A 22,115-nucleotide genomic window follows, 5' to 3' on the forward strand; every position below is an offset into this window, starting at 1 on the left:
CTACTGGTGCAAGTTAAAGGAGGCTGTACTTCTATGAATCACGGGAGTGGAGATTGTTTTGCACTCCTGTGACCCATTTTCAGCAGGTCCAGGCTCAGGAAAGAGCACAACCATATGGTCTGGATACGCCCATATACCTGGACTGGCGCTGGCTCAGCCTCTCAGCAAGCAGCCACTCCTGCCACCTCCACAGCCCAGCGCTCCAGTAAATGCACATGTGGGGGTGGGGGGGCCAGAACAGAAAGCCGATGACTGACAGTCATCAGCTCTCTGCTAACGGAGTTATGAGAATCAAGCGATCAGCGGTTTTTGATCAATCGGTTATCTTTTTTAGAGCCAGCGGGGGACAAATGCAGCATAAGACTGATGCTGCATCCACATAGTTTGGAGGCTGAACTTGAGGCTGTTGTATGATTTAGCAAGTATGATTTTCAAAAAATAATAATATCCCATACTTCTCTTTTAAGTTGACCTTAAGGTGGTCAGTTTATATATGCAGGCTGTTCAGCTGCACAAGGGCCCTCTTCAACTTGTGTCCCTGTTTTGTAATAACGAAGTTGAGTCCTTCCTTTATTCTATGACTGACTAAAATTGAAGCTGACCATAGATGGGTAGAATTAGGGATGAGTCGAACACCCCTCGGTTCGGTTCGCAGCAAAACATGCGAACAGGCAAAAAATGTGTTCGAACACACGAATACCGTTAAAGTCTATTGGACACAATCGTGAAAATTCTAAAGTGCTAATTTTAAAGTTTAATATGCAAGTTATTGTCATAAAAAGTGTTTGGGTACCTGGGTCCTGCCCCAGGGGATATGCATCAATGCAAAAAAAAGTTTTAAAAACCACTGTTTTTTTCCGGAGCAGTGATTTTAATAATGCTTAAAGTGAAACAATAAAAGTGAAATATTCCTTTAAATTTGGTACCTGGGGGGTGTCTATAGTATGCCTGTAAAGTGGTGCATTTTGACAGTGTTTAGAACAGTCGCGGCATTTAGTAATTTAAAACTATTTGTTGCTATAATGAATTGTCGGGTCCCGGCAATACAGATAAAAGTAATTGAAAAAAAAGGCATGGGTTCCCTCCCCAGTCCATTACCAGGCCCTTTGGCCTGACAAATTGCGTGCTAGGATAAGAGTCTGGTATGGATTTTTAAGGGGAACCCCACTCTTTTTTTTTTTATTTTGGTGCAGAATTCCCCTTAAAATCCACACCAGACCTGAGGGGTCTGGTATGGATTTTGACGGGGACCCCTACGTCATTTTTTTTTTATTTGGCACAGGGTTCCCCTTAATATCCATACCAGACCTGAAGGTCCTGGTAATGGACTGGGGAGGGAACCCATGCCATTTTTTTCAATGACTTTTATCTATATTGCCGGGACCCAACAATTCATTATAGCCACGAGTAGGTCTAAATGCCTTTTTTTCCTTTAGAAATGTAATTTTGTGCAGGGACTGTTCTAAACACGGAAAATGGGGGCAGGACCCGGGTCCCCAAACACATTTTATGACAATACCATGCATATAAGCCTTTAATGATTTCTCCCATAGACTTTTAAAGAGTGTTCCGCAGCTTTCAAATTTGCCGTGAACACCGCAAATTGTTTGCTATTCGGCGAACAGGCCAACACCCGATGTTCGAGTCGAACTTACGTTCGACTCGAACATCGGGCTCATCCCTAGGTAGAATATTGAATTCAAATTATTTGGAAATTCTTAGGAAAATGTGTACAAGAATTCTAAGAGCATTTGAATCTAATTCAAAAGATTTTGTTTGCTTTCAACATTTGATTTTAGAATGAATGGACTTTACCAAACAAAAACCACTTACACTGCTAAAAAATAGTTTGAGAACATTTTTCCATGAGGTCGAAAACGAGGTAGAAAACGAATGTCGATTTGGCCCACTAATAATTTGAAAGACTAACAAACTTTCTCAGTACATTCTATTCCTAAGAAATTTTGTATTTGAAATTCTAGCCATCTAAGGCCAGCTTGAGAAATGAAGAAAGTGTCCCCTATTTCCTCTTGATGTCATTTGGCCTGGAAGTGAAGAGGTTGTTTGTGTTTCAAACCATAAATCAGGGTATTGCATAATGGAGAAACACCAATGAAATTGTCACATATATACCAGTGATTATGTCAAATGTGTCTATGCATAGAGCCACTTTAATAAAAGGATATTTGAATAGGAAAACACAGTAACTTACATGTGTCAGGTTTAAGATGGCTATTGGTAATTCCAAAATACTGGGGATTTTCAATGACAGGGATCTTTGTCATACCAATGATTACAGCATCGGGGCCTCCTTCTGAAGAAGATGGTGTGTTGCTACCATTGGAAATATGGTGCAGTGGACTGGCTGAGTCATCATCATTACTAATCACAGAGGAGGGACCTAGAAGAAAAAAACAAGTTCTATTACTTCATGATAATTCATCAAGTAGGAACACATTGGCAAATAATGGGATAACTTCCAGCAGGCCTAATTAGTAAACATGTTCCACATAGCCTAGGACTAAGTTGGCAAGCCACTATATGAACATTTATCCTGGTAACGTATCCTGTCAAAGATTGATCTGCTAGAGTTCTCTTTGTACTTGCAGTCATATTGACAAGTGCACTGTATTCTATTGCTGAAGGCCAAAAGGTGTGTAATACAGCCCGTCACTACAACAGCTCAGGTTTTACTATTTATAACACAAATATCATCCAGGCTTTTGCTGCAGGGGAGGTGTACTGCTGGAACCCTGGTTTATAAAATAGGACCATGGATTACATATTGTTTGTATGTGATGAATAATAAAGTAGAAGTTCTGCAATTCCTATGTTTTCATGCATAGGACGTGGAAACAAGGCTAAGTGACTCAACTATGCACAAAAACATAGGAAATGGGGTGCAGACAAATGGCAGCAGGTGCTATGGACAGATCAAAATATTTGGCTTTAGCAGCAATTTGTTCTGGAGAATAATGGGCTGGAGAATAATGAGTGGTTGCTGGCAACAGCGCAGCATGGTGGAGGTTCCTGGCAAGTTTGGGGTTGCATTTCTGTAAATGAAGCTGGAGATTGTGTCTGGATCAATGATGATCTCAACACCGGCCGATATTCATCCATCATGCCATACCATCAGGGAGGCATGTGATTGGCCCCAAATGTATTCTGCAGAAGGTCAACAAGCCAAAACATACAGCCAATGTAATTAGAAACTACCTTCGGCATAAAGAAGAACAAGGAGTCCTGGAAGTGATGGTTTGGCTCCCACAAAGCCTTGATCTCAACATCATCAGGTCTGTCTGGGATTACATGAAGAGACAGAAGGATTTGAGGGAGCCTATATCCACAGACGATCTGTAGTTAGTTCTCCAAGATGTTTGTAACAATCTACCTGCTGAGTTCCTTCAAAAACTGTGTGCAAGTGTATCTAAAAAAAATAAGAATTGATGCTGTTTTGAAGGCAGAGTGGTCACACCCAGGGCTTTTTTTCAGGGGGAACTTGGGGGAACTCAGTTCCACCACCTCTGGCTCAGACCCTTTGGTGCCTGCTCACCACAATCACTTGTAAACACAGAAGTCCGGTTTCTGTGATAACAAGTGACAGCTTTGTAACCCCCTGAACTCTGCACTCTGTATGTAATGCAATTCTGGTATTTAATGCCCCTTTAAGACCCTTCTACTGTTTGTGAAATCTGAACAGAGTCGTGGTTGAGTTCCTGCACCTATTTTCTGAGAAAAAAAGCTCTGGTCACACCAAATATTAATTTGATTTGGATTTCTCTTCTGTTCATTTACTGTCCATTTTGTCAATTGATAAAAATAAACTATTAACTGAAAGCTTTCTTAATTTACAGCATTTTTTCAAACCTACCTTTTACACAGTATTATATATTTTAAATGTGTTTTGATTTTGTGTGCCTTTAGCCTATGTCATGCCCTGTATGAGAGAGGGAGTACTTTGGGCCATTCAGGTGGCTTGCATGCATTTCTGCTTACAGGGGAAAGAAACTAAAAAGAGAACGCAAGGTGATTGTATTGCTTAACTGGAGTAGAAAAAAGTAAAGTCACCCTTCTGGCTATGTTGTTTGAAAGGGCTCTTTAGATCCTAGGACTTGATGGACAGAAATACAAAGTCTTTGGCAGGTAAAGCTACCTTAAAAGCTATCTAAATACAAAAGGCTATTTAGCTGTCTAAGTTAAATTGTAATCTGTTGATAACAGTCAGTACAATATAAAATGTAATGCTAATTTTTGAATGTTCATGGTTGCTCTGGTATACCTGCACATTAACCAATTTTATTTGAAATTTATATTGTTTTTTGGGGAAAAATATATTTTTTTCCTATGGTATCTTTAATAAAATACTCCATGGGAATTCATTATAATATATACAATGTATACGGTAACCATGTAAATACAGTGAATTAAAAATGTTGGTTCTGCACTTCTTTTCTCTGTGTTATAGAAAAGCAAAATCTGGTGCAGCTGTGCATGGCAATCAATCAGCTCCTACCTACAGCTTGTCCAATGAAGCTTTGACAAAAAAATAAAAACTAGAAGCAGATTGGTTTCTATGCAGAGCTGCACCAAGGCCCCTTTCACACTGGGGCTGGAGGTGCGCTGACGGTATAGTGGCGCTATTTTTAGTGGCGCTATACCTTCGGAATTGCCGTGGAATTGCAGCGGTATTCGGCCACTAGCGGTGCGCTTTTAACCCCCGCTAGCAGCCGAAAAAGGGTTAATACCACCCACAATGCGCCGCGGTGTCCCATTGTTTTCAATAGGAAGGAGCGGTGGAGGAGCGGTGGAGGAGCGGTAAACACACCACTCCTTCACCGCTCCAAAGATGCGGCTAGCAGGACTTTTGGAGCGGTCCTGCCTTGAGCTTTCACACTGAGACTGCATGGCAGAAGTTTTTCAGGAGGTATTTAGGTGCCATTTTTAGCGCTAAACTGCCTGAAAAACTCAACAGTGTGAAAGGGGTCTAACTAGATTTTGTCCTCTTCTGTTTTAGTAAATCAACCCCACGGTGTTGTAGCAGTTCTTGCTTTTAGCCGTGCAGGCAAATACAATTATTGTCTGAAATGATTTTTTATGGATTATCACTCTTGTTCTTCTAAGATAAGGGTGTTTTCTGTTCTGTGCATAAACATGTGTCCCTGGCCTAAACGATTTCTCTTGTTTATGTCAATATCATACTGAAAAATCAAGCAGGTCTTATGAATTTTATCTCATGGCTGTAGGAATCTTTACAGTTAAGCCTTGTACACACGATCACATATCTGATGGAATCTAGTCCGATGGATTTTTTCGTCGCATATCCGATGAAGCTGACTTTCATCAGTCTTGCCTACACACCATCAGTCAAAAATCCGACCGTGCCAAAACGCAGTGATGTAAAAAACACTATGACGTGCTGAAAAAAATGAAGTTCAATGCTTCCGAGCATGGGTCGACTTGATTCTGAGCATGCGTGGATTTTTGACCGATGGATTTCGACTCGGACGATCGTTTTTTTCTATCGTTTTTTTTTATCCATAGGAAAAATATAAAACATGTTCTATTTTTTTTCACCGATGGAAAACAAACCGATGGGGCCCACACACAATCGGTTTGTGCGATGAAAACAGTCCATCGGTCTGTTTTCATTGGACAAACCGATCGTGTGTACAGGGCTTTAGAGTTATCTCCTTTCTCCCCCAATATATATTCAGTGTTCCTGTACAAAGGACACCATGTTCTGGTAGAATAAAGCTCATCTCATGGGGTGATCAAATGTCAGAACTATGAAGGTCCAGATTTTTTTAATAATTCTACATATGTAATTTAATATATGTTTTTTATGTGAAATAAATTCCAAAGGAAAAAAAAAAAACACTCGTTAGCCGTTGACTGGTTTCTTAACTTTACTTGTGGTGTACCATGCAGACCTTCAAATGTGGATAAACTCTGATGTACTCAAAGTCTTTCACTAACAAAAAAAACCCATAAAACCCTATGTTATCTACTTGCCTGTAGATTGAACAGACTAGTTATGCAAATTACCATCTTTAAAAATAATCAAAGCACAAGTAAGACTAAACACACAGTAATAAAGTTCCCCTATGGAATAATTTACTGCAGTCCCTTGCCTGCAATTCTTAGGGATTAGCAGGTAAAATAAATATTTTTTTTGTAAGGTGTGCTTTCCCATTGAGAAAACCGAGTAAGTGCATAACATGCGGAAATGAGGCAGGGATGCTTTACTGTGGCAACTGTGAACTTAGGTTCACATTAATGCGAATTGGTGGATATTGCCGGCAATGGCACCGTTCAAATCGGTGTGACACCAACTGCAAAATTTGAAGAAACTTATTGATTTTCACTATTTATGGTTGCACTTGGGGACTGTATTTAATATACAATATTCCTTTTGCATATATATATATATATATATATATATAAATATATATATATATATATATATTTGTATTTATATTGTTGTTTATACATGTACTGAGTGCAGCTATCCACTATCGGCATTATTTACTCTCACTTTTATAGTGAATCACAGTAGCTGCAGCTGATTTATACACTTATCACTGCTTATTGGTTGCGCCAGTGAGACTCATACTACAATGGAGGGCTGATGGGCTCACGATTAGGTCTCTAACAGCGCTCAGTGCCAGCGTTCAGATTCTCCCCAGCTCTCCCTGACTGTATGCATGCATGGCAATGTTCCTTTCAGCTTTGAGTCCCAGCACGATAGGAGAGCTATCAGTGTCGCAGTCCTCAGCTCTGATCCTCTCACTCTCTGGTGGGCAGACCCGACAGACAGCATGTCTGTACTCGCTGGATCCCTACACTAGACTGCCCTGATCTCCCGAAATCTGTCTGGGAAAAGTTCTGGTCTCTCCTCCTCTGTGGCGCAAAGCCACTGCTGACGGGGGGGGGGGAGTGGATGATCTACACAGGGTCACTCCAGCAACATGGCGGTGGTGAGGATAGGAAAGTGAAAGAAAAGAGGCACAAGAAGCCGGCAGCACACCCGGATACACAATGGCGGCTGGGGAGAAAAGAAGAGAGCAGGCGCAGACACACACAGCCCGCTCCTCCAGCAGTTTGCTGCAATACTTTCCGCACGTATTATTGCACTATGTTGCTGAATGTGTAAAAAAGGACATAGTGGTCTGTGATATGTGATGTACATTGTGGTGTACAGACTGCAACAGTCAACAACATTTAATGTACAGTACAGAGTGCAGAGAGTTAAAATAAGTAATATACATCAAGGTGTGGCACTTCTCTTAATATTCACCTCTGCCCTCCCACCCTAAAGGTAATTTATCCTTATGCCCTTGTTCGCTTGTGAAGCCTATTTCATCATGATACGTGTTCCCTGCAGGCATGCCTATTTTGGATTTCACACATGCATAGCCAGGGCTGGACTAAGACAAAAAATTAGCTCTGGACTTCATCCAGGTCGGCCCACTTTAATTTTGCAAACAAGCACAAAAACAGTGTATAAACTAAACGCAACTGCGCAAAAAACATAGGTAGCATAACATAATGAGTCCTCACTCCCCTCTTTTATTATTTCACTTATTCTCCTCTGTATTTTTCTCATCCTTCCCACATTACTACATGAAGTGGGGAGAAAGCCATGCAGCCATTACTTTGACAGGCTGTCACTGAAACCGGCCTACTGATCCATCGGCCCACCGGGAAACTCCCTGTAGTCCTAATGGCCAGTACATGCCTGTGCATTGCAAATGACTGATGTAACCTTTGAGGTCTGAGAGGCAAAGTGCAGGGTAATGAGCAATCCACCCATCACATGGCTGTGATTGGTGAGTAGAATGTGATTGACCAGTTACCACCCCCTCTAATGTAAATAGAGAGAAGCTGCCCCAGAGGATTACTTGAGTGATGTAGGTATGTATTGCTTTGAACTTTAAGAATTAATTGCTCCACAGTGTTTAAAGCTACAAAGGTCAGTGTTGGCTTGTTATAAAACAAATTTACAGGTTTTTTTAAAGTGTATGTCAAGACAAAAAAGTTTGTTTCAGTTTTAAATAGAGTGAAAGGGATTTGAACATCTCTGTCTGTTCTTGTGACAACAGTGAACTTCCAGATGCGACAGAATTGAAAATCTGTAACAGGGACACAGACAAAAATAATAATCCAACCTGGGTTTTAGCCTTCCATTATTCTTCTAAAAAATTATGTGTATTTCTGTTTGTGTTGCTGTAGGAGAGTTCCCCTCACTACTTGTCAGATAAAACATTGTCAGCAAGATAGAAAGCAAGGGGATCTCTAAGGCCTCGTACACACGACTGAGTTTCTCTGCAAAAACCAGCAAGAAACTTGCTGGTATTTTTTTTTTGCCCAGGAAACCAGTCGTGTGTACACTTTTCGATGAGGAAACTGTTGAGGATCTCGTTGAGCCAAAAAGAGAGCATGTCTTCTTTTTCCTCGACGGGAATGGGGAAATTTGGCTCGCCGAGATCCTCGACAGCCTAACAAGGAACTCGACGAGCAAAACGATGTGTTTCGCCTGTCGAGTTTCTCGGTCTTGTGTACGAGGCTAGACAGAGTCCCAGATATCCTTAAAAACCTGACCCTCATTATCCAAAATTAGGAAAAAAAATTGCATTGACTTACAATTTAAGAATTTGTAAATACTTGTTTGTCCATAGTGTGGCCGACAACAAATGTTTGATGTGAGCTTGTTGTCGGAAAATCCAACCGTGTGTATGCTCCATCGGGCATTTGCTATCTGAATTTCCGACAACAAATGTTTGAGAGCTGGTTCTCAATTTTTCCGACAACAAAAGTTCTTGTCGGAAATTCCGATCGTCTACATTCCGACGCACAAAAATCCTACGCATGCTCGGAATCAATTTGACGCATGCTCGGAATCATTGAACTTAATTTTTCTCAGCTCGTCGTAGTATTGTACCTGACTGCTTTCTTGGCGTTCGGAATTTCTGACAACATTTGTGTGACCGTGTGTATGCAAGACAAGTTTGAGCGAACAATCCGTCGGAAAAAAATTCATGGTTTTGATGTCGGAATGTCCGAACGTGTGTACGCAGCATTACAGTTTTTGGTACAGTGTTCTGTAATTCCCAAAAATATGATGTAACTGCCAAGATACGCCGGACAATTTGCATATCTCAAAAAAAATAAAAAAAAGCTGCAAATCTCAAAACATATGTAGTGAATAAGGAAAAAGAGTAAAATTTAAAATCAAATAAATGCAACTGTATATTGCAAATGGTTGCTGTGGAAACACTGCTTCCTGCTTGGTCTGTCATGTCTGAACTCTATGTGGTCAATGACTACATCAGCTTTCAGCAAAGCTTTTGATAAATGGACCCAATGATGACGCATGCTGTTAAATGCTTGCTTATTTGACAAATTAGCTGTTTTACATGAAATCGCCTAAATTCCATTCCCTTAATGCACCAACTAAATCACATTACAGCTACGGACATGCAGATGATGTTAGCTGTGGAGCAGAATACCCAGGAATCACAGATGAGAAAACAATTTTCTGAAAAGTAATTTTAAAAAACAGATTTCTGCTGACAAGCAGCCGTGGCATGCCCTCTCATGAATCATGCAGGCACTGGAAAGAGTGCAAAATCTCTGCTTACACTGATTAAATGAGGTCACCTAATTACTTGTCACAATGATCTAAGTTGCTGGATTTTGACACCTATTATTGACTGTCCTATGTCAAGCAAGTCATTCCTGTGACTGGAAATATTCATAGGTGTTGATTCACTAAAGGCAATGGACTGTTTAGCTTGCAAGGGAAGTTGCACTTTGGAAGGGAAATTTCCCCAGAACTTTGTGAATTAGAGGAAACTCTACTGACCTCCATTATCCAATCATGTGCAAGAAAAAAAAACATGATTTGGTATTCTTTACAAAGTGATATTTCACCACACTCACTAAGCTCTGGGGAAAACTTATTGTGAAGTGAACAGCCTATTTGCCTTTGTAAATCAACCCCATAGCACCTCCAGTTGGTATATACACTCTAGTAATTGTGTTCTTAGTTCATATTTAAGACTGAGCATTAAAGTAACTTAAAGTAACCATTTCTTAAAAAAATGCAGCACAATGTAAAAGGCTTACTTAGTACCTCCCAGGGATGGACTGGCCATTGGGACTACAGGGAGAATCCTGTGGGCCGATGGCTCAGTGGGCCGGCTTCAGTGACAGCGGCCTAGGAGTTTCTCATTTCTGCCTAATCTTGTCCCATAAGGGGGGGCACCAAACTGATTCTTTGCCCCGGGAGAAATAATGTCTAGCTTCCCCACTGGTACTGCCTATAAAAGTACCAGTACCAGCCGTTCTACTCTAATAAAGTGGCTAGTGAAGGGGGCGAGGGGGCTTGGGTGGCCGGGGGGGGGTGCGGGAGTTGTCCGGCGGCTGTGGGAGAGACCTGTCAAAGTGGGCCAGTCTGGATGAAGTCCAGGGCCAAATTTTTGTCCCAGTCCAGCCCTGGTACCTCCCCTCCTCAACAGCATATATTCACTTTTCCTAACTCCTCCACGGCAGCCAGAAAAGTCCAAACTGTGTAAATTCCAGATATGTAAAAGCTCACACAGGGCTATGTATTCCATCCACTGTGACAAGACTGTGCCAATCAAGAAAACTTAGCACTGTCACATGGGAGAAGGAACGAGAGTCACATGCTTCCTCTTATCCAGACGTATTGGGTATTTCACTTTGCTACCGATGACTGAATAGAGCAGTGGGGAAGCAAATAGTGAGTATATGCTGCTTTGTAGGAGGGTGGGGAGGTAAGTGAACTTTTACTTTGCCCTGCATTGGTGAAGCAATGGATCACTTTAAATTCTCTATGGCCGCGTACACACGATCGGTCCATCCGATGAGAATGGTCTGATGGACCGTTTTCATCGGTCCAAACCAATCGTGTGTGGGCCCCATCGGTTAGTTAACCTTCGGTCAAAAAAATAGGAACTTGCTTTAAAATTTAACCGATGGACACCTAACCGATAGGTCAAAACCGATCATTAGTATGCACAAGCATCGGTTAAAAACATTGAACTTAATTTTTCTCAGCACGTCATTGTGTTTTACGTCACCGAGTTCTGACACGATCGGTTATTTAACCTATGGTGTGTAGGCACATCAGACCATCAGTCAGCTTCATCGGTTAACCGATGAGAGCGGTCCTTCGGACCGTTCTTATAGAATGGACTGATCGTGTGTACGAGGCCTAACTCTCTCTGTAGGTGTTTGCATGCATTTTGCTGTTTTTTCTAGAGCAGCTTGAAGCATGTGCATAAGAAAATGCACTGTTTTTAATAGGAACGATTCACACAAATGCCTACTTTGCAATGTATTGCGAAAATGTGCCATATGTTGCACTTTGGGTCTGTTCACCTGTATTATGCTATTCAAGTCATTTAAATAAATATTTAAAATAATGCACATTAGTGTATGGCAATGTGTATCAACAGTGCATTAACATACGCAGTTCTGTAGCGAACCTAGCCTAAAGTAACATTTTGCTGTCAGAAGTTTCATATGCACTGGTAACTTGCGTCTGGTTTCCTTTTTGTCATAATTAGAGTTGAGCCGAACACCCCCCAGTTTGGTTAACTCCAGAACTCATGAACATCGCTTGCCCCACTTTCCTGTCCTGCCAGGCTGCATGCTTGGATAAGGGTCTGGTATAAATTTTAGGGGAGATCCCATGCCATTTTTTTTATATTAGCGTGGGGTTACCCATAAAATCCATACCAGATCTGAAGGAACCTGGTATGGATTGGGGGGACCCCCACACAGTTTTTTTCACTTTTTTCTATTGCTGAGAATGTGTTTTTTCATTCAGCTGTCAGCGGGGAAGCCCGTTGACAGCTAATGACTCATCTATTGTTAGGGACGCAGCGGCCGGCCTGCTCCTTAACAACCAGCTATTCACTGTGCCCTGATTGGGCAAATGTTTGTCCAATCAGGGCTTAGAATTCACTGTGCAGCGCACAGCATGCAGTGCGTTGTGGGGCACTCGGTTGACAAACATCCCGCCAGGCACCCCACAAATTTGGGTGATCGCTGAACAGGCGAACAGGCAATGTTCAGGTCGAACATTTACTTGGCTTGAACTGTTTGCCCAACTCTAGTCATGATGTAGCTCCCTTCTCTAGTTAGGCTGCTGGTTAAGTTTTTGGTTTCACTGTAGTTAGTGGAGCAGGAATTTGTTGTTTTTGTCTGGTCAGGGTTTCCTATGTGGGTGTTTTAATTCTCCCATCTACTTCTGGGAAAAATCTTCTAGAACAAAGGGCAGGCAGAGTCAAATGTCCAGTGTGAATATTTATCATGTCACAGCCAATCCCTTCAAGGAGGCACCCAGAAGATGGCTGGGGAGGTAATACATTTTTGGAATATCTTACCAGGGTGTGCTTTTCTCTCCATGGAAGGTTCCAGTTCTCCTGAGGCTGCTTCCCCTGAGAGACAGCTAGTGAGACAAGAAATTGCAGTGTCTACCACATCAGGTGCTGTGCTTAGGGCCTATAGATTGCTAAATGATTATTTGCTGGAGGGCATCATCCCGGAGTCCTGGTCTAGAGAACGATCTCTTGTCTCCCTCACTGAGGAACTACTTAAGAATGATGGGTGGCAGACAGCCACAGCCTGGGACATTGTAAAATCCCTGTGGACTCTTGGGTGTGAAAGTGCTAGAAGGGAAGTAAGTACCAGAGGATGCCAAATGGACTTTCCTTATAGAGTCCTAGATATATTACCTTCAGGCTCTACTATTCAAGTGATTCAGTAATAAATTCTAAAAAGACTGAGAAAGAGCCTGTATTGTCAGTGTGCATGGAACTGTGTGTGTGGTAGGCGGCCTCTGTACTAATAAAGAATACCTGGACACATTCCCAGTAGCCCCTCTAGGAGGTGAGCACTACAACTATAATTGCTTTGTGACACACAGGGGATATACCCTGCATTAAACATTTCTTTCATTATTCATTAAGGTCAAAATAAAAACGTCACCCTCTTGTTTGTCCTGTTTACTGTTATCACCAAGAATAAAAGTGAAACAAATTATCAAAAATGTTTTACCAGAATGGAAATAGAGGGAACACATTCCAACGGGAACATTAATTCTGGAGATTTGGGTGACAACAAGAGTTTCCCTCATTTGGAAGGAATTTTCTCTCACTTCCTGTTTTGGCTAAATAAAAGAAAATCTCCCCAATGGGACACAGGTGGTAAAAAGAAAAAAGCCTGATGGGGGTCACAACCCTCCCTCACTCTATCCAAAATGAAAAAAAAAATGTTTTTTGAATTTAGTTCTAATTTAATGTGTGCTATTTTCATACACATACAATAATTTAATACATCCTTGCATGGTGAAATTCTGGTCTGTAGACCAAATAATAACAATTTGGAATCCAGGCTGTTTATGTTGCAATATGAAAGTGTAATTAAAATGGAAGAAAATCCTAACTCTAAGGCCGCGTACACACGATCAGTCTAAACCGATGAAAACGGACTGAAGGACCGTTTCATTGGTCCAAACCGACTGTGTGTGGGCCCCATCGGTCAGTTATCCTTCGGTCCAAAAATTTAGAACTTGCTTTAAAATTCAACTGATGGACGCCTAACCGATAGGTCAAAACTGATGGTTAGTACGCAAAAGCATCGGCTAAAAACCTGCGCATGCTCAGAATCAAGTCGACGCATGCATGGAAGCATTGAACTTAATTTGTCTCTGCATGTCGTTGTGTTTTACGTCACCGCGTTGGACTCAATCGTTTTTTTAACTGATGGTGTGTAGGCACATCAGACCATCAGTCAGCTTCTTTGGACCGTTCTCGTTGGATGGACTAATCGTGTGTACAGGGCTAAAGTATTCTTAAAATTTTTCCCACCCCACCTCTTCCTTCCTACCTTGCCTAACCTGCCTAACATCAGTGAGTGGCTGCTGCAGAGGAGAAGAGGGAGCGCCAACAATGGCTAGGCATGAGAGCCTAGGGGTGATGTTACGGCTCACAGAATTCACAGCTCCTTTACACAGAGCTAAAGGTTTAGGTGACCAAACTGGAGCGATTGAAAAGAGGTAAGTTTTAGTAATATATAATATATATTTTTAATGCAGGGTAGGCAGGGTAGGTAGGAGGAGGTGGGAGAAAACGTTTTTAAGAATAGTTATAGTTATTTTTTTTTTCACTTTAAGTTAGTAAATGAGAGTACATTATGCACATTATATATATTAACAACTGCCAGTTTATCATTTAGTTGGTGGAAACATCCCTACAGAAGTATATAAGTCATATAACTAGTAATTAGGTTTATGTATTCAAATGGAAAATGTCATAGAGACAAATAGCAGTGTGATTTTTAGCAAAGGGAAAAGAGGGGAATAAAATCACAAGCGTTAACTGTATGCTGAATATTATTGCACTGACTAAGCAGATGCAGCAACCTGGTGCTTCATTAACATGTATAATGTGTGGGGTAAAAATCAATAGTAAAGCAGATGGTAGATTTATTACTTGCTGAATACTGAAACATGAAGATCACATGGGTCGGCAGGAAGAACAAGACTCTTGACATTGCCATGGGAATCCAGTACATTTTATTAAAGTTTAAGAACAACAACCAAATGTGTAGAAAACACCTTAGCTTGGTTAACACAAATGAAAGCTATTAAACAGATAATGGTAAGTTCACAGTATTAAGCTTATTTAATAAGGCAGTGCAGAATGAACGTGCTATATGTAGCAATTCATTACAACCAAGCACTTTATCTCTTATCCTCGTGAATGGAACAAACTGAAATCTGAAATCTATAGATTATTTAACTTTGTATTGCTATATTAAATAAGAATAACAACAACTTCAGTGATTAATTTTATTGTGAGTATTCCAAATGTTAGCCTACGACTCTAATAAGGGTATCCATACTTAACGCTTAACTCCGGAGAATGAAAAAATCCTCCATTGCAGGGGGACTGTCCCACACTGTAAGGTTAAATGCTCATTTACATCTATGGGATCTGGGAAAAGCACTCTTACTTACGTGATCTTCCACTCCATTACTCTCCTTGTGGGCAGGACTTAACACAATCAAATCGGGACATTGGAGAACTTAGCTTTCTAATGCCCAACTAAGCAGGCGGAGGCCACCATTATGAGAAACCTGCAAGGTAGCGCTCCAACTTAGAAGCAAGAACAGCTTCTTGGTACAATTAACCCTTTGTGCACAGTACACTCTACAGCGGTCTCACACCAGTAACTGTACTGAGAGTTTTTTTAAATGAGTGCAAATCTTTTGAGGGGACACTGCAAAGCTTGTATCTCACAATTCCAGCTGAGGTCAAATATCATCTCACTGACAGTGACATACTTGAGGCCTTTCAACAGTGTTAAACACAGACTACTTTTGAGGATCCTCTTGCACACTCTTCACCTATGACACAGGTGTCAAACACAAAGCCCTCAGGCCGAATCCGGCCCTCCAGGTCATTTCACGTGGCCCTTGCACCTCTCCTGCAAACTGCAGGAGTGCTTCAGCCCTCCTCTGGTCCTCCAGACCCTGTACTTTCTGCTTTCAAGCAATGCATCCAGCTTCTTCCCAGCAGCAGCATAAGGAAAGGGAGAGGGGGTGCACTATGATGTAAGGAAAGGGAGAGTGGGAGACTCAACTTCCGATGGTGGGGTGCCTCTTAACATCTAATGTAAGGGAAGGGGATGTGCTGGACATCTAATCTTACAGATACAACTGGCCCTTTTGAGGGCAATCATAATGCTGATGCGGCCCACGATGAAATTGAGTTTGACACCCTTGCCCTATGATATACAGTCTTGATACAATAGGGGCTCCGTGCAATGAGGTCAGTCCTGGTATGGGGCACCAGTCGCTAGGGATGGGGTTACAATAATATATCCCCTTGCTACAAGAACACTCTGTCATCCCTGCCAAATCACACTACACACCCAGTGGCTGGTGGCTTCAGCACCAAATACTCCACTGGCTACTCATGGCAATGGCAGATGGTCTCTTTCTTCACAGCATTCACCACTTGTTAACCCTTAGTAGTGCACATCCCCTGATATAAGCCATGTTTAATTGTACACCATATATGCACTGCTTTTAGGAGCTTCAGACCAGGCCTGTTGTCTGGAACATTAACTTAAACTTATTACAGTTAAACAGCTATAGTTCATCATAGCTTAGGCTTGCTAGCTTGTACCTCTCAGATAGGAAGAGTCCCTTCAATAAGGTCCATGATTCAACTTCTGTTCTAGTGCCCTGACTCAGAACTCCAAAAAGGAAGCCTTGTGCTCACAGTAGGATTACATCCTGCAGCATTCTTTCCTGCCTGTTCCCATGTAGAAGGCCACGAGTGACCCAGATAGGCTGCCTCCTCTTGCATTTAAAGCCCACCAAAAGGAGGCAGAGTCATGAACACCTTGGGCTTAGCAGTCTTAACCTCTTCCTAACACCTCATTAATATATACAGTATATATACGGCTGAACAACAGCAAGAGGCAGGGTGCACCCCAAAAGTAGACACCTACCTACATCCTGCACACTGCAGTTCCGGTCCCTGCAGCCTCTTCTCCCCTATAACCCAAACCATATGACCTCTGACATCACCAAGACCAATTCGGAGCCCATAGCCCTACAGTGGATATGAGGATGCTGAGAGACAATCTACTGGTGGAGCATAGGGGAGTACTATTTTCTGGGAAAGCAGAGGATTGGCCAAGTAAAACTGTTTTTAACATCCCCTAGATTAAGTAAGCAGTTAACCCTTGCAGTATGAGGGCAGCCCCACTGCAAGGGAGAATTTTTTTTTTCCTGGAGGTTTTAAAACATTGATAGTTCAATTGGGGACAGTCAGATTTAATTTTTTTTTATCTATTATGCACTATAACCTGTACCATTTAGTATTAAAACTAGTGACTTTGCCCAGTGAATACTGTACACTGGATAATGATGTATGATTGGTCTGCCCACTCAGCCGAGCTTTTTCCATCTTAGCTCCCCCGCCTCCACGGGGGTCGTGCGGTGTTTTAGCGGCAATTACATGGTTCCCAGTCGGTCCACAGTCGCAGCACATGGGAAAGCGCTTTTGCCCTTTCTTTTAGCCGTTAAAGGGCAAATATATTCATTATTCACAATATTGTCAATATGGTAGATGTTTCTCTGTTAAGAGTATTTTTGTTAGTTTTTTAACAATCTCACCTATACAATGTATTTCATTTTAGAGCATCTCCTTCCTACCCTCTGAAGATGACCGCCCTCTACAAGGTCGAAACTCGTCGGGGTTTATCATATGTATCATGTTCATTATGTGTACCATTGTTATAACATTATGCCATGTGTTTGCAGGTTTGCCCTTACGGCCTAATCAATATACTGTTAATCTTGTATGTACATGTTTTTATTGTCATTACTGTACTGTGTTTTGGTTAAATAATATATCAGATACGTTTCCTTGTGAGACATATAAAACTACATTAAAACTTTTGTATTAACTAAATAATATCTATTTATCTATTTCTTGCTGCAATACAAAGCCCCCCGGGGTAAATTTCCTTTCTCTTCTGCAACAATTTGGGGGTGTGCAGCACCTTGCCCACTTTTCAGTATCGCTTTTTCCTTGCTAATGATGTAAAAGGCCCCCAAAATTGCAGCCCTCCAGGAAGGTACAGGGGCTGAGCATATTTTTTCAGATAAAAGAGGTTCCACATTACTATTGATTGTCATTTCCTGATAAAGCGAATGTCACACTTTGCAAGTGCAGTGAAAATATTCACCTGTTTCCACAGGTCACTTTGTTGCTGGACAGATAAGTATCACTCCTTCACAAATGGAAACACTGCAGAATGTCAATCGCCAGAGAAAGAGCAAAACCAAGCTCGTACAGCTATTAAAGGAGTGACCTGTTTAAACAGTTGAGTGTTTCTCTGCCCTGTCCTGCATAGCGATTTTTGGCTGGTGAGTTTCCCCAAGCAAAAGGATTGCAAGTGTGACGTGGGCCTTAGGGCCTGAGAGATGATTACTTTATTCAGTGGTAATTAGTTTATTGGCACTGATGCCAGCAAGGGTGCAACTAGACCCAATGTGGTATTGGATGTCACAGAAAATGTAGGCAAAATTGACACTTAAGCCGGCAGAAGGTAGATACTCTAGATGACCCCATTTATAAGCAGAAGGGCCTTATATGCTTCCTGCTTGCCTACAGTGAAACATTATTTTTTTCAAACAAATCTGGCCCCTGAGAGATAGTATGAATCCCATTTGTTTTCCTCTAGGCAAATACCTTTATGCCACGTACACACGCTCGGTCCATCCGATGAGAATGGTCTGATGGACTGTTTTCATCGGTTAACCGATGAAGCTGACTGATGGTCAGAGGTGCCTACACACCATCATTTAAAAAAACGATCGTGTCAGAACGCGGTGACGTAAAACACAACGACGTGCTGAAAAAAAACGAAGTTCAATGCTTCCAAGCATGCGTCGACTTGATTCTGAGCATGCGTGGGTTTTTAACCGATGGTTGTGCCTACTAACGATCGTTTCTTTCCCATCGGTTAGGAATCCATTGGTTAAATTTAAAACAAGTTGGCTTTTTTTTAACCGATGGTTATATAACCGATGGCGCCTACACATGATCAGTTTGGACCGATGAAAACGGTCCATCAGACCATTCTCATCGGTTTACCCGATCGTGTGTACGCGGCATTATAGTCAATTCACTAAGATGCATGTATTTTTTTTTTTTTAAACTTCAATCTTTATTTTATCTCATGCTAAGTTATTGATGAAAGTGCTTAACTCAAAAGCTTATAGAAATATATATATTTTTTTACATTAAAAGCGTATTTAATTCTTGAATATCAGATATCTTATGGATTAGTAATTTATCTCATGAATCTCAGTTTTTTTTTTACCTGTTCTCTTTAAAAGATACTCAATATGACTTCACAATTATATTATGTCAGAAGTGAATACTATTTTTCAAATATTTTATTTCTTAACCATCAAAGGCGAGTCTAGGTTCTCACAACAGAATTGAATACTATTTTAAGGAATGAAACCCTACTTGATCATTGTTGCATGTTTACTCCGATAGTTGATACTGTCGCTATTTCAATAGCAACATTTATTGTTGTAAATCTTATTTTGTAAACCATCTTTGGTTAGGGCTGCTGTGTGAAGTCTGTGAAGTCACTTGAAAGCCACTGCTGACTATGGCCACTGTCCAATATGAACGCACAACTCCTGCTGTAATCCCAGCTGGCCTGCTTTGGATCAATCTGGGTTTATTTCCTAGGATGGATCTGATCGGTGTAACAGTCTGTCTGCTCATGAACAATATATAAAAGTTACAAATAAATCACATAAAAAAAGTTCATGGTAATGTTCTACTAATGGCAGTTAAACATTAAAGTAATTGAGCCGCTGAACTCAAGTAAGGGCTATGTGTTTAATGCATATGTATTGTACAGTAGGCTATTACAGTCTGCAAAGTAGGGAATTAATAACAGTCATAAAGCAGTTAGGTATCTGATGGGACCATTTACACTAGCAGTAGGACAAATTATATAACCACTTCTAATAAATGATGAATTTATGAGCCTTTAGTATTGACAGCTACAAGGATCTGACTGGTAATGATAATGAAAGTAATAATTATATTAAACAGGGAAGGAACACCCAAATATGTCACATAGATACATCAATTACATAGTAGGGTGCTTGAAAAAGCTGTAAAAAAAAATATATTTTATTTTTTTATTTGTAACTTTTTGGTGGAATATAGATCAATTTTTATCCCAAGCATGTTTGAGTCCTGGAATTCAATTCCAAACACCAACCATGCTTTTGGTAAAATAATACATTCTAAGATTAGTTTTGAACGTTCCTCCTGTTAGTTTGAGGTCATGTCCCCATGTTCTTGATCTTAGCTTCATATATAAAATACTGTCCTCCTGAACCTTACACAGATCCTGTTCTTGAGTTTTCTCCACATTTATTGGCCTGCACCAACGCATGCGCTATTCAGTGACGGTTGTCTTCTGGTACCTGTTCTTTGTCCGCTGAGATAGTCATGTGAGTAAGCAGTGGGGTGATAAGGCATGGCAGATGATGGTACAATTTACTATGCTATTTGACTAATCAATGTAATGTTCCTAACTTTGTTATGTTTTATGCAGTGCTACATCTTTTTGTCTTCCAAGTATCCCCTGAGGAACCCCCTAATAGGGCGAAACATGTCAGGATAATCACTCCATTACTATGCTGAGTGACTAGACTCCATCCTTTTTTTGAAGACAAGATGCTCCCTTGCACTCGTGCATCAAAGCACTTATTTTAACTTTGTATTGTCTGTTAAAATAAAAATTGTGTATACATTTTATATCTTGTAGTATTTGTATTCTTCCTGTCGGCACCCTTTAAAAATTCCCCCTAAAAAAACTTCCCCTTTTCCTCCTGAACCTTATTTACATCCTTGATGTATTTAAATGTTTCAAACCTCTTTCCCCTTTTTTCCTTCTTTCCTCAAGACAGTACATATTAAGTACCTGAAGTCTCTCTTGTTTCCCCCCCCCCCCCAGAAATGTAACCATTCTTGTTGCCCATCTATCTTTGTTATCCTGTGTTTTGGTATTAGAAATGAAAAAACCTTGTAGATGAAGGAAGCAAGATAACTCATTATTTTAAAGTAGTCTATTGTAATATCACAATATTAATTACCCCTTTGTATAACTCTTCAGATTGTTCCTTATCGTTGTCAACTTTTTCTGATTTTGCTGGTAGCTAGTATATACAGGGGGCATTTAAGGAGAGCATATTCATGGCATTCAATTTCCCATTAGAATTTTGAAAAAGTACCACATACTAAAGACATTTTCCTTTGCTTAGCCTACTGTCCACATAATTTCCCTAATTTTAATCTAGACTAGTATATTGGAAATAATTTAAAACCACTTCCCGCCCAAGGACATCATATGACGTCCTGGACTTTCAGTGGGGATATCTGAAAGATGTCTGCAGCTACAGGCATCATTCAGATATCCATCTCTTCAGCCGGCGATCCTGTGCACCATAAGAACGATCATAGCGGCAGTTCCGTTCTTATAGGCGATCATATCGGCAGTTCCGTTCTTATAGGCGGCGGGAGGGGACGTCCCCCCCCTCCCGCCGCCATCTGGTGCTTCTCCGGGCTCTCCCTTGCCAACGGAGACCCGGAGAAACGATCTGCCGGTGCTGGATGGGAGGCATAGAGATGGTCACCAGTCATTTCTATGATCGTCGAAAGCCCGGGCGCGATGTTATGACATCACGCCGGGTACCGGAATGTAAACACAGCTGCAATCGTGGCTGAAAGCATTAGCTCTGTGAATTTTTTTTCATGATCTAATGGTTTCCAGCCTGGAGGAGAGATGTGGAGTCTTATTGACCCTGCATCTCTCCATAAAGAGTACCTGTCACAAACCATTCCTATTACAAGGGATGTTTACAATCCTTGTAACAGGAATAAAAAAAAGTGTAAAAATAAAATAAATTAAGTAAAATAAAAAAATAAAAAATAAAAAATACAATTTTTTTAAACGCCCTTATGCCCATTGGCTCGCGCTCAGAAGCGAACACACATGTAAGTCCCGCCCACATATGTTAACACCGTCCAAATCACACATGTGAGGTATAGCCGCGTGCGTTAGAGCGCCAGTAACAATTCTAGCACTAGACCTCCTCTGTAACTCTAAATTGGTAACTTGTAAAAAAAAATAAGCGACGCCTATGGAGATTTTTAAGTACTGAAGTTTGGCGCCATTCCATGAGTGTGTGCAATTTTAAAGCGTGACATGTTAGGTATCTATTTACTCAGCGTAACTTCATCTTTCACATTATACAAAAAAATTGGGCTAACTTTACTGTTTTGTTATTTTTTAATTCATGAAACTGTTTTTTTCCCCAAAAAAAAGCGTTTGAAAAATGATTGCGCAAATACCATGCGAGATAAAAGGTTGCAATGACTGCCATTTTATTCCCCAGGGTGTCTGCTAAAAAAAAACAGTGTTTGGGGGTTCTGAGTAATTTTCTAGCAAAAAAATTATGATTT

The 22,115-nt window shown here is 40.9% G+C and overlaps 1 protein-coding gene across 4 annotated transcripts in view; it reads right to left on the reverse strand.

Moving 5' to 3' along the window:
* The window catches only part of NTRK2 (neurotrophic receptor tyrosine kinase 2), a 287,133-nt gene that overhangs the window by 82,221 nt on the left and 182,797 nt on the right, over nucleotides 1-22,115 (reverse strand). For all 4 annotated transcript variants that reach the window (XM_040355520.1, XM_040355522.1, XM_040355519.1 and 1 more), the window contains one exon: nucleotides 2,213-2,401. In XM_040355520.1, the coding sequence (XP_040211454.1) occupies nucleotides 2,213-2,401 (189 nt within the window). The remainder of the gene's footprint in view (nucleotides 1-2,212; nucleotides 2,402-22,115) is intronic.

This window comes from Rana temporaria, chromosome 1, assembly GCF_905171775.1.
Source record: "Rana temporaria chromosome 1, aRanTem1.1, whole genome shotgun sequence".
Lineage (NCBI taxonomy): Eukaryota > Metazoa > Chordata > Amphibia > Anura > Ranidae > Rana > Rana temporaria.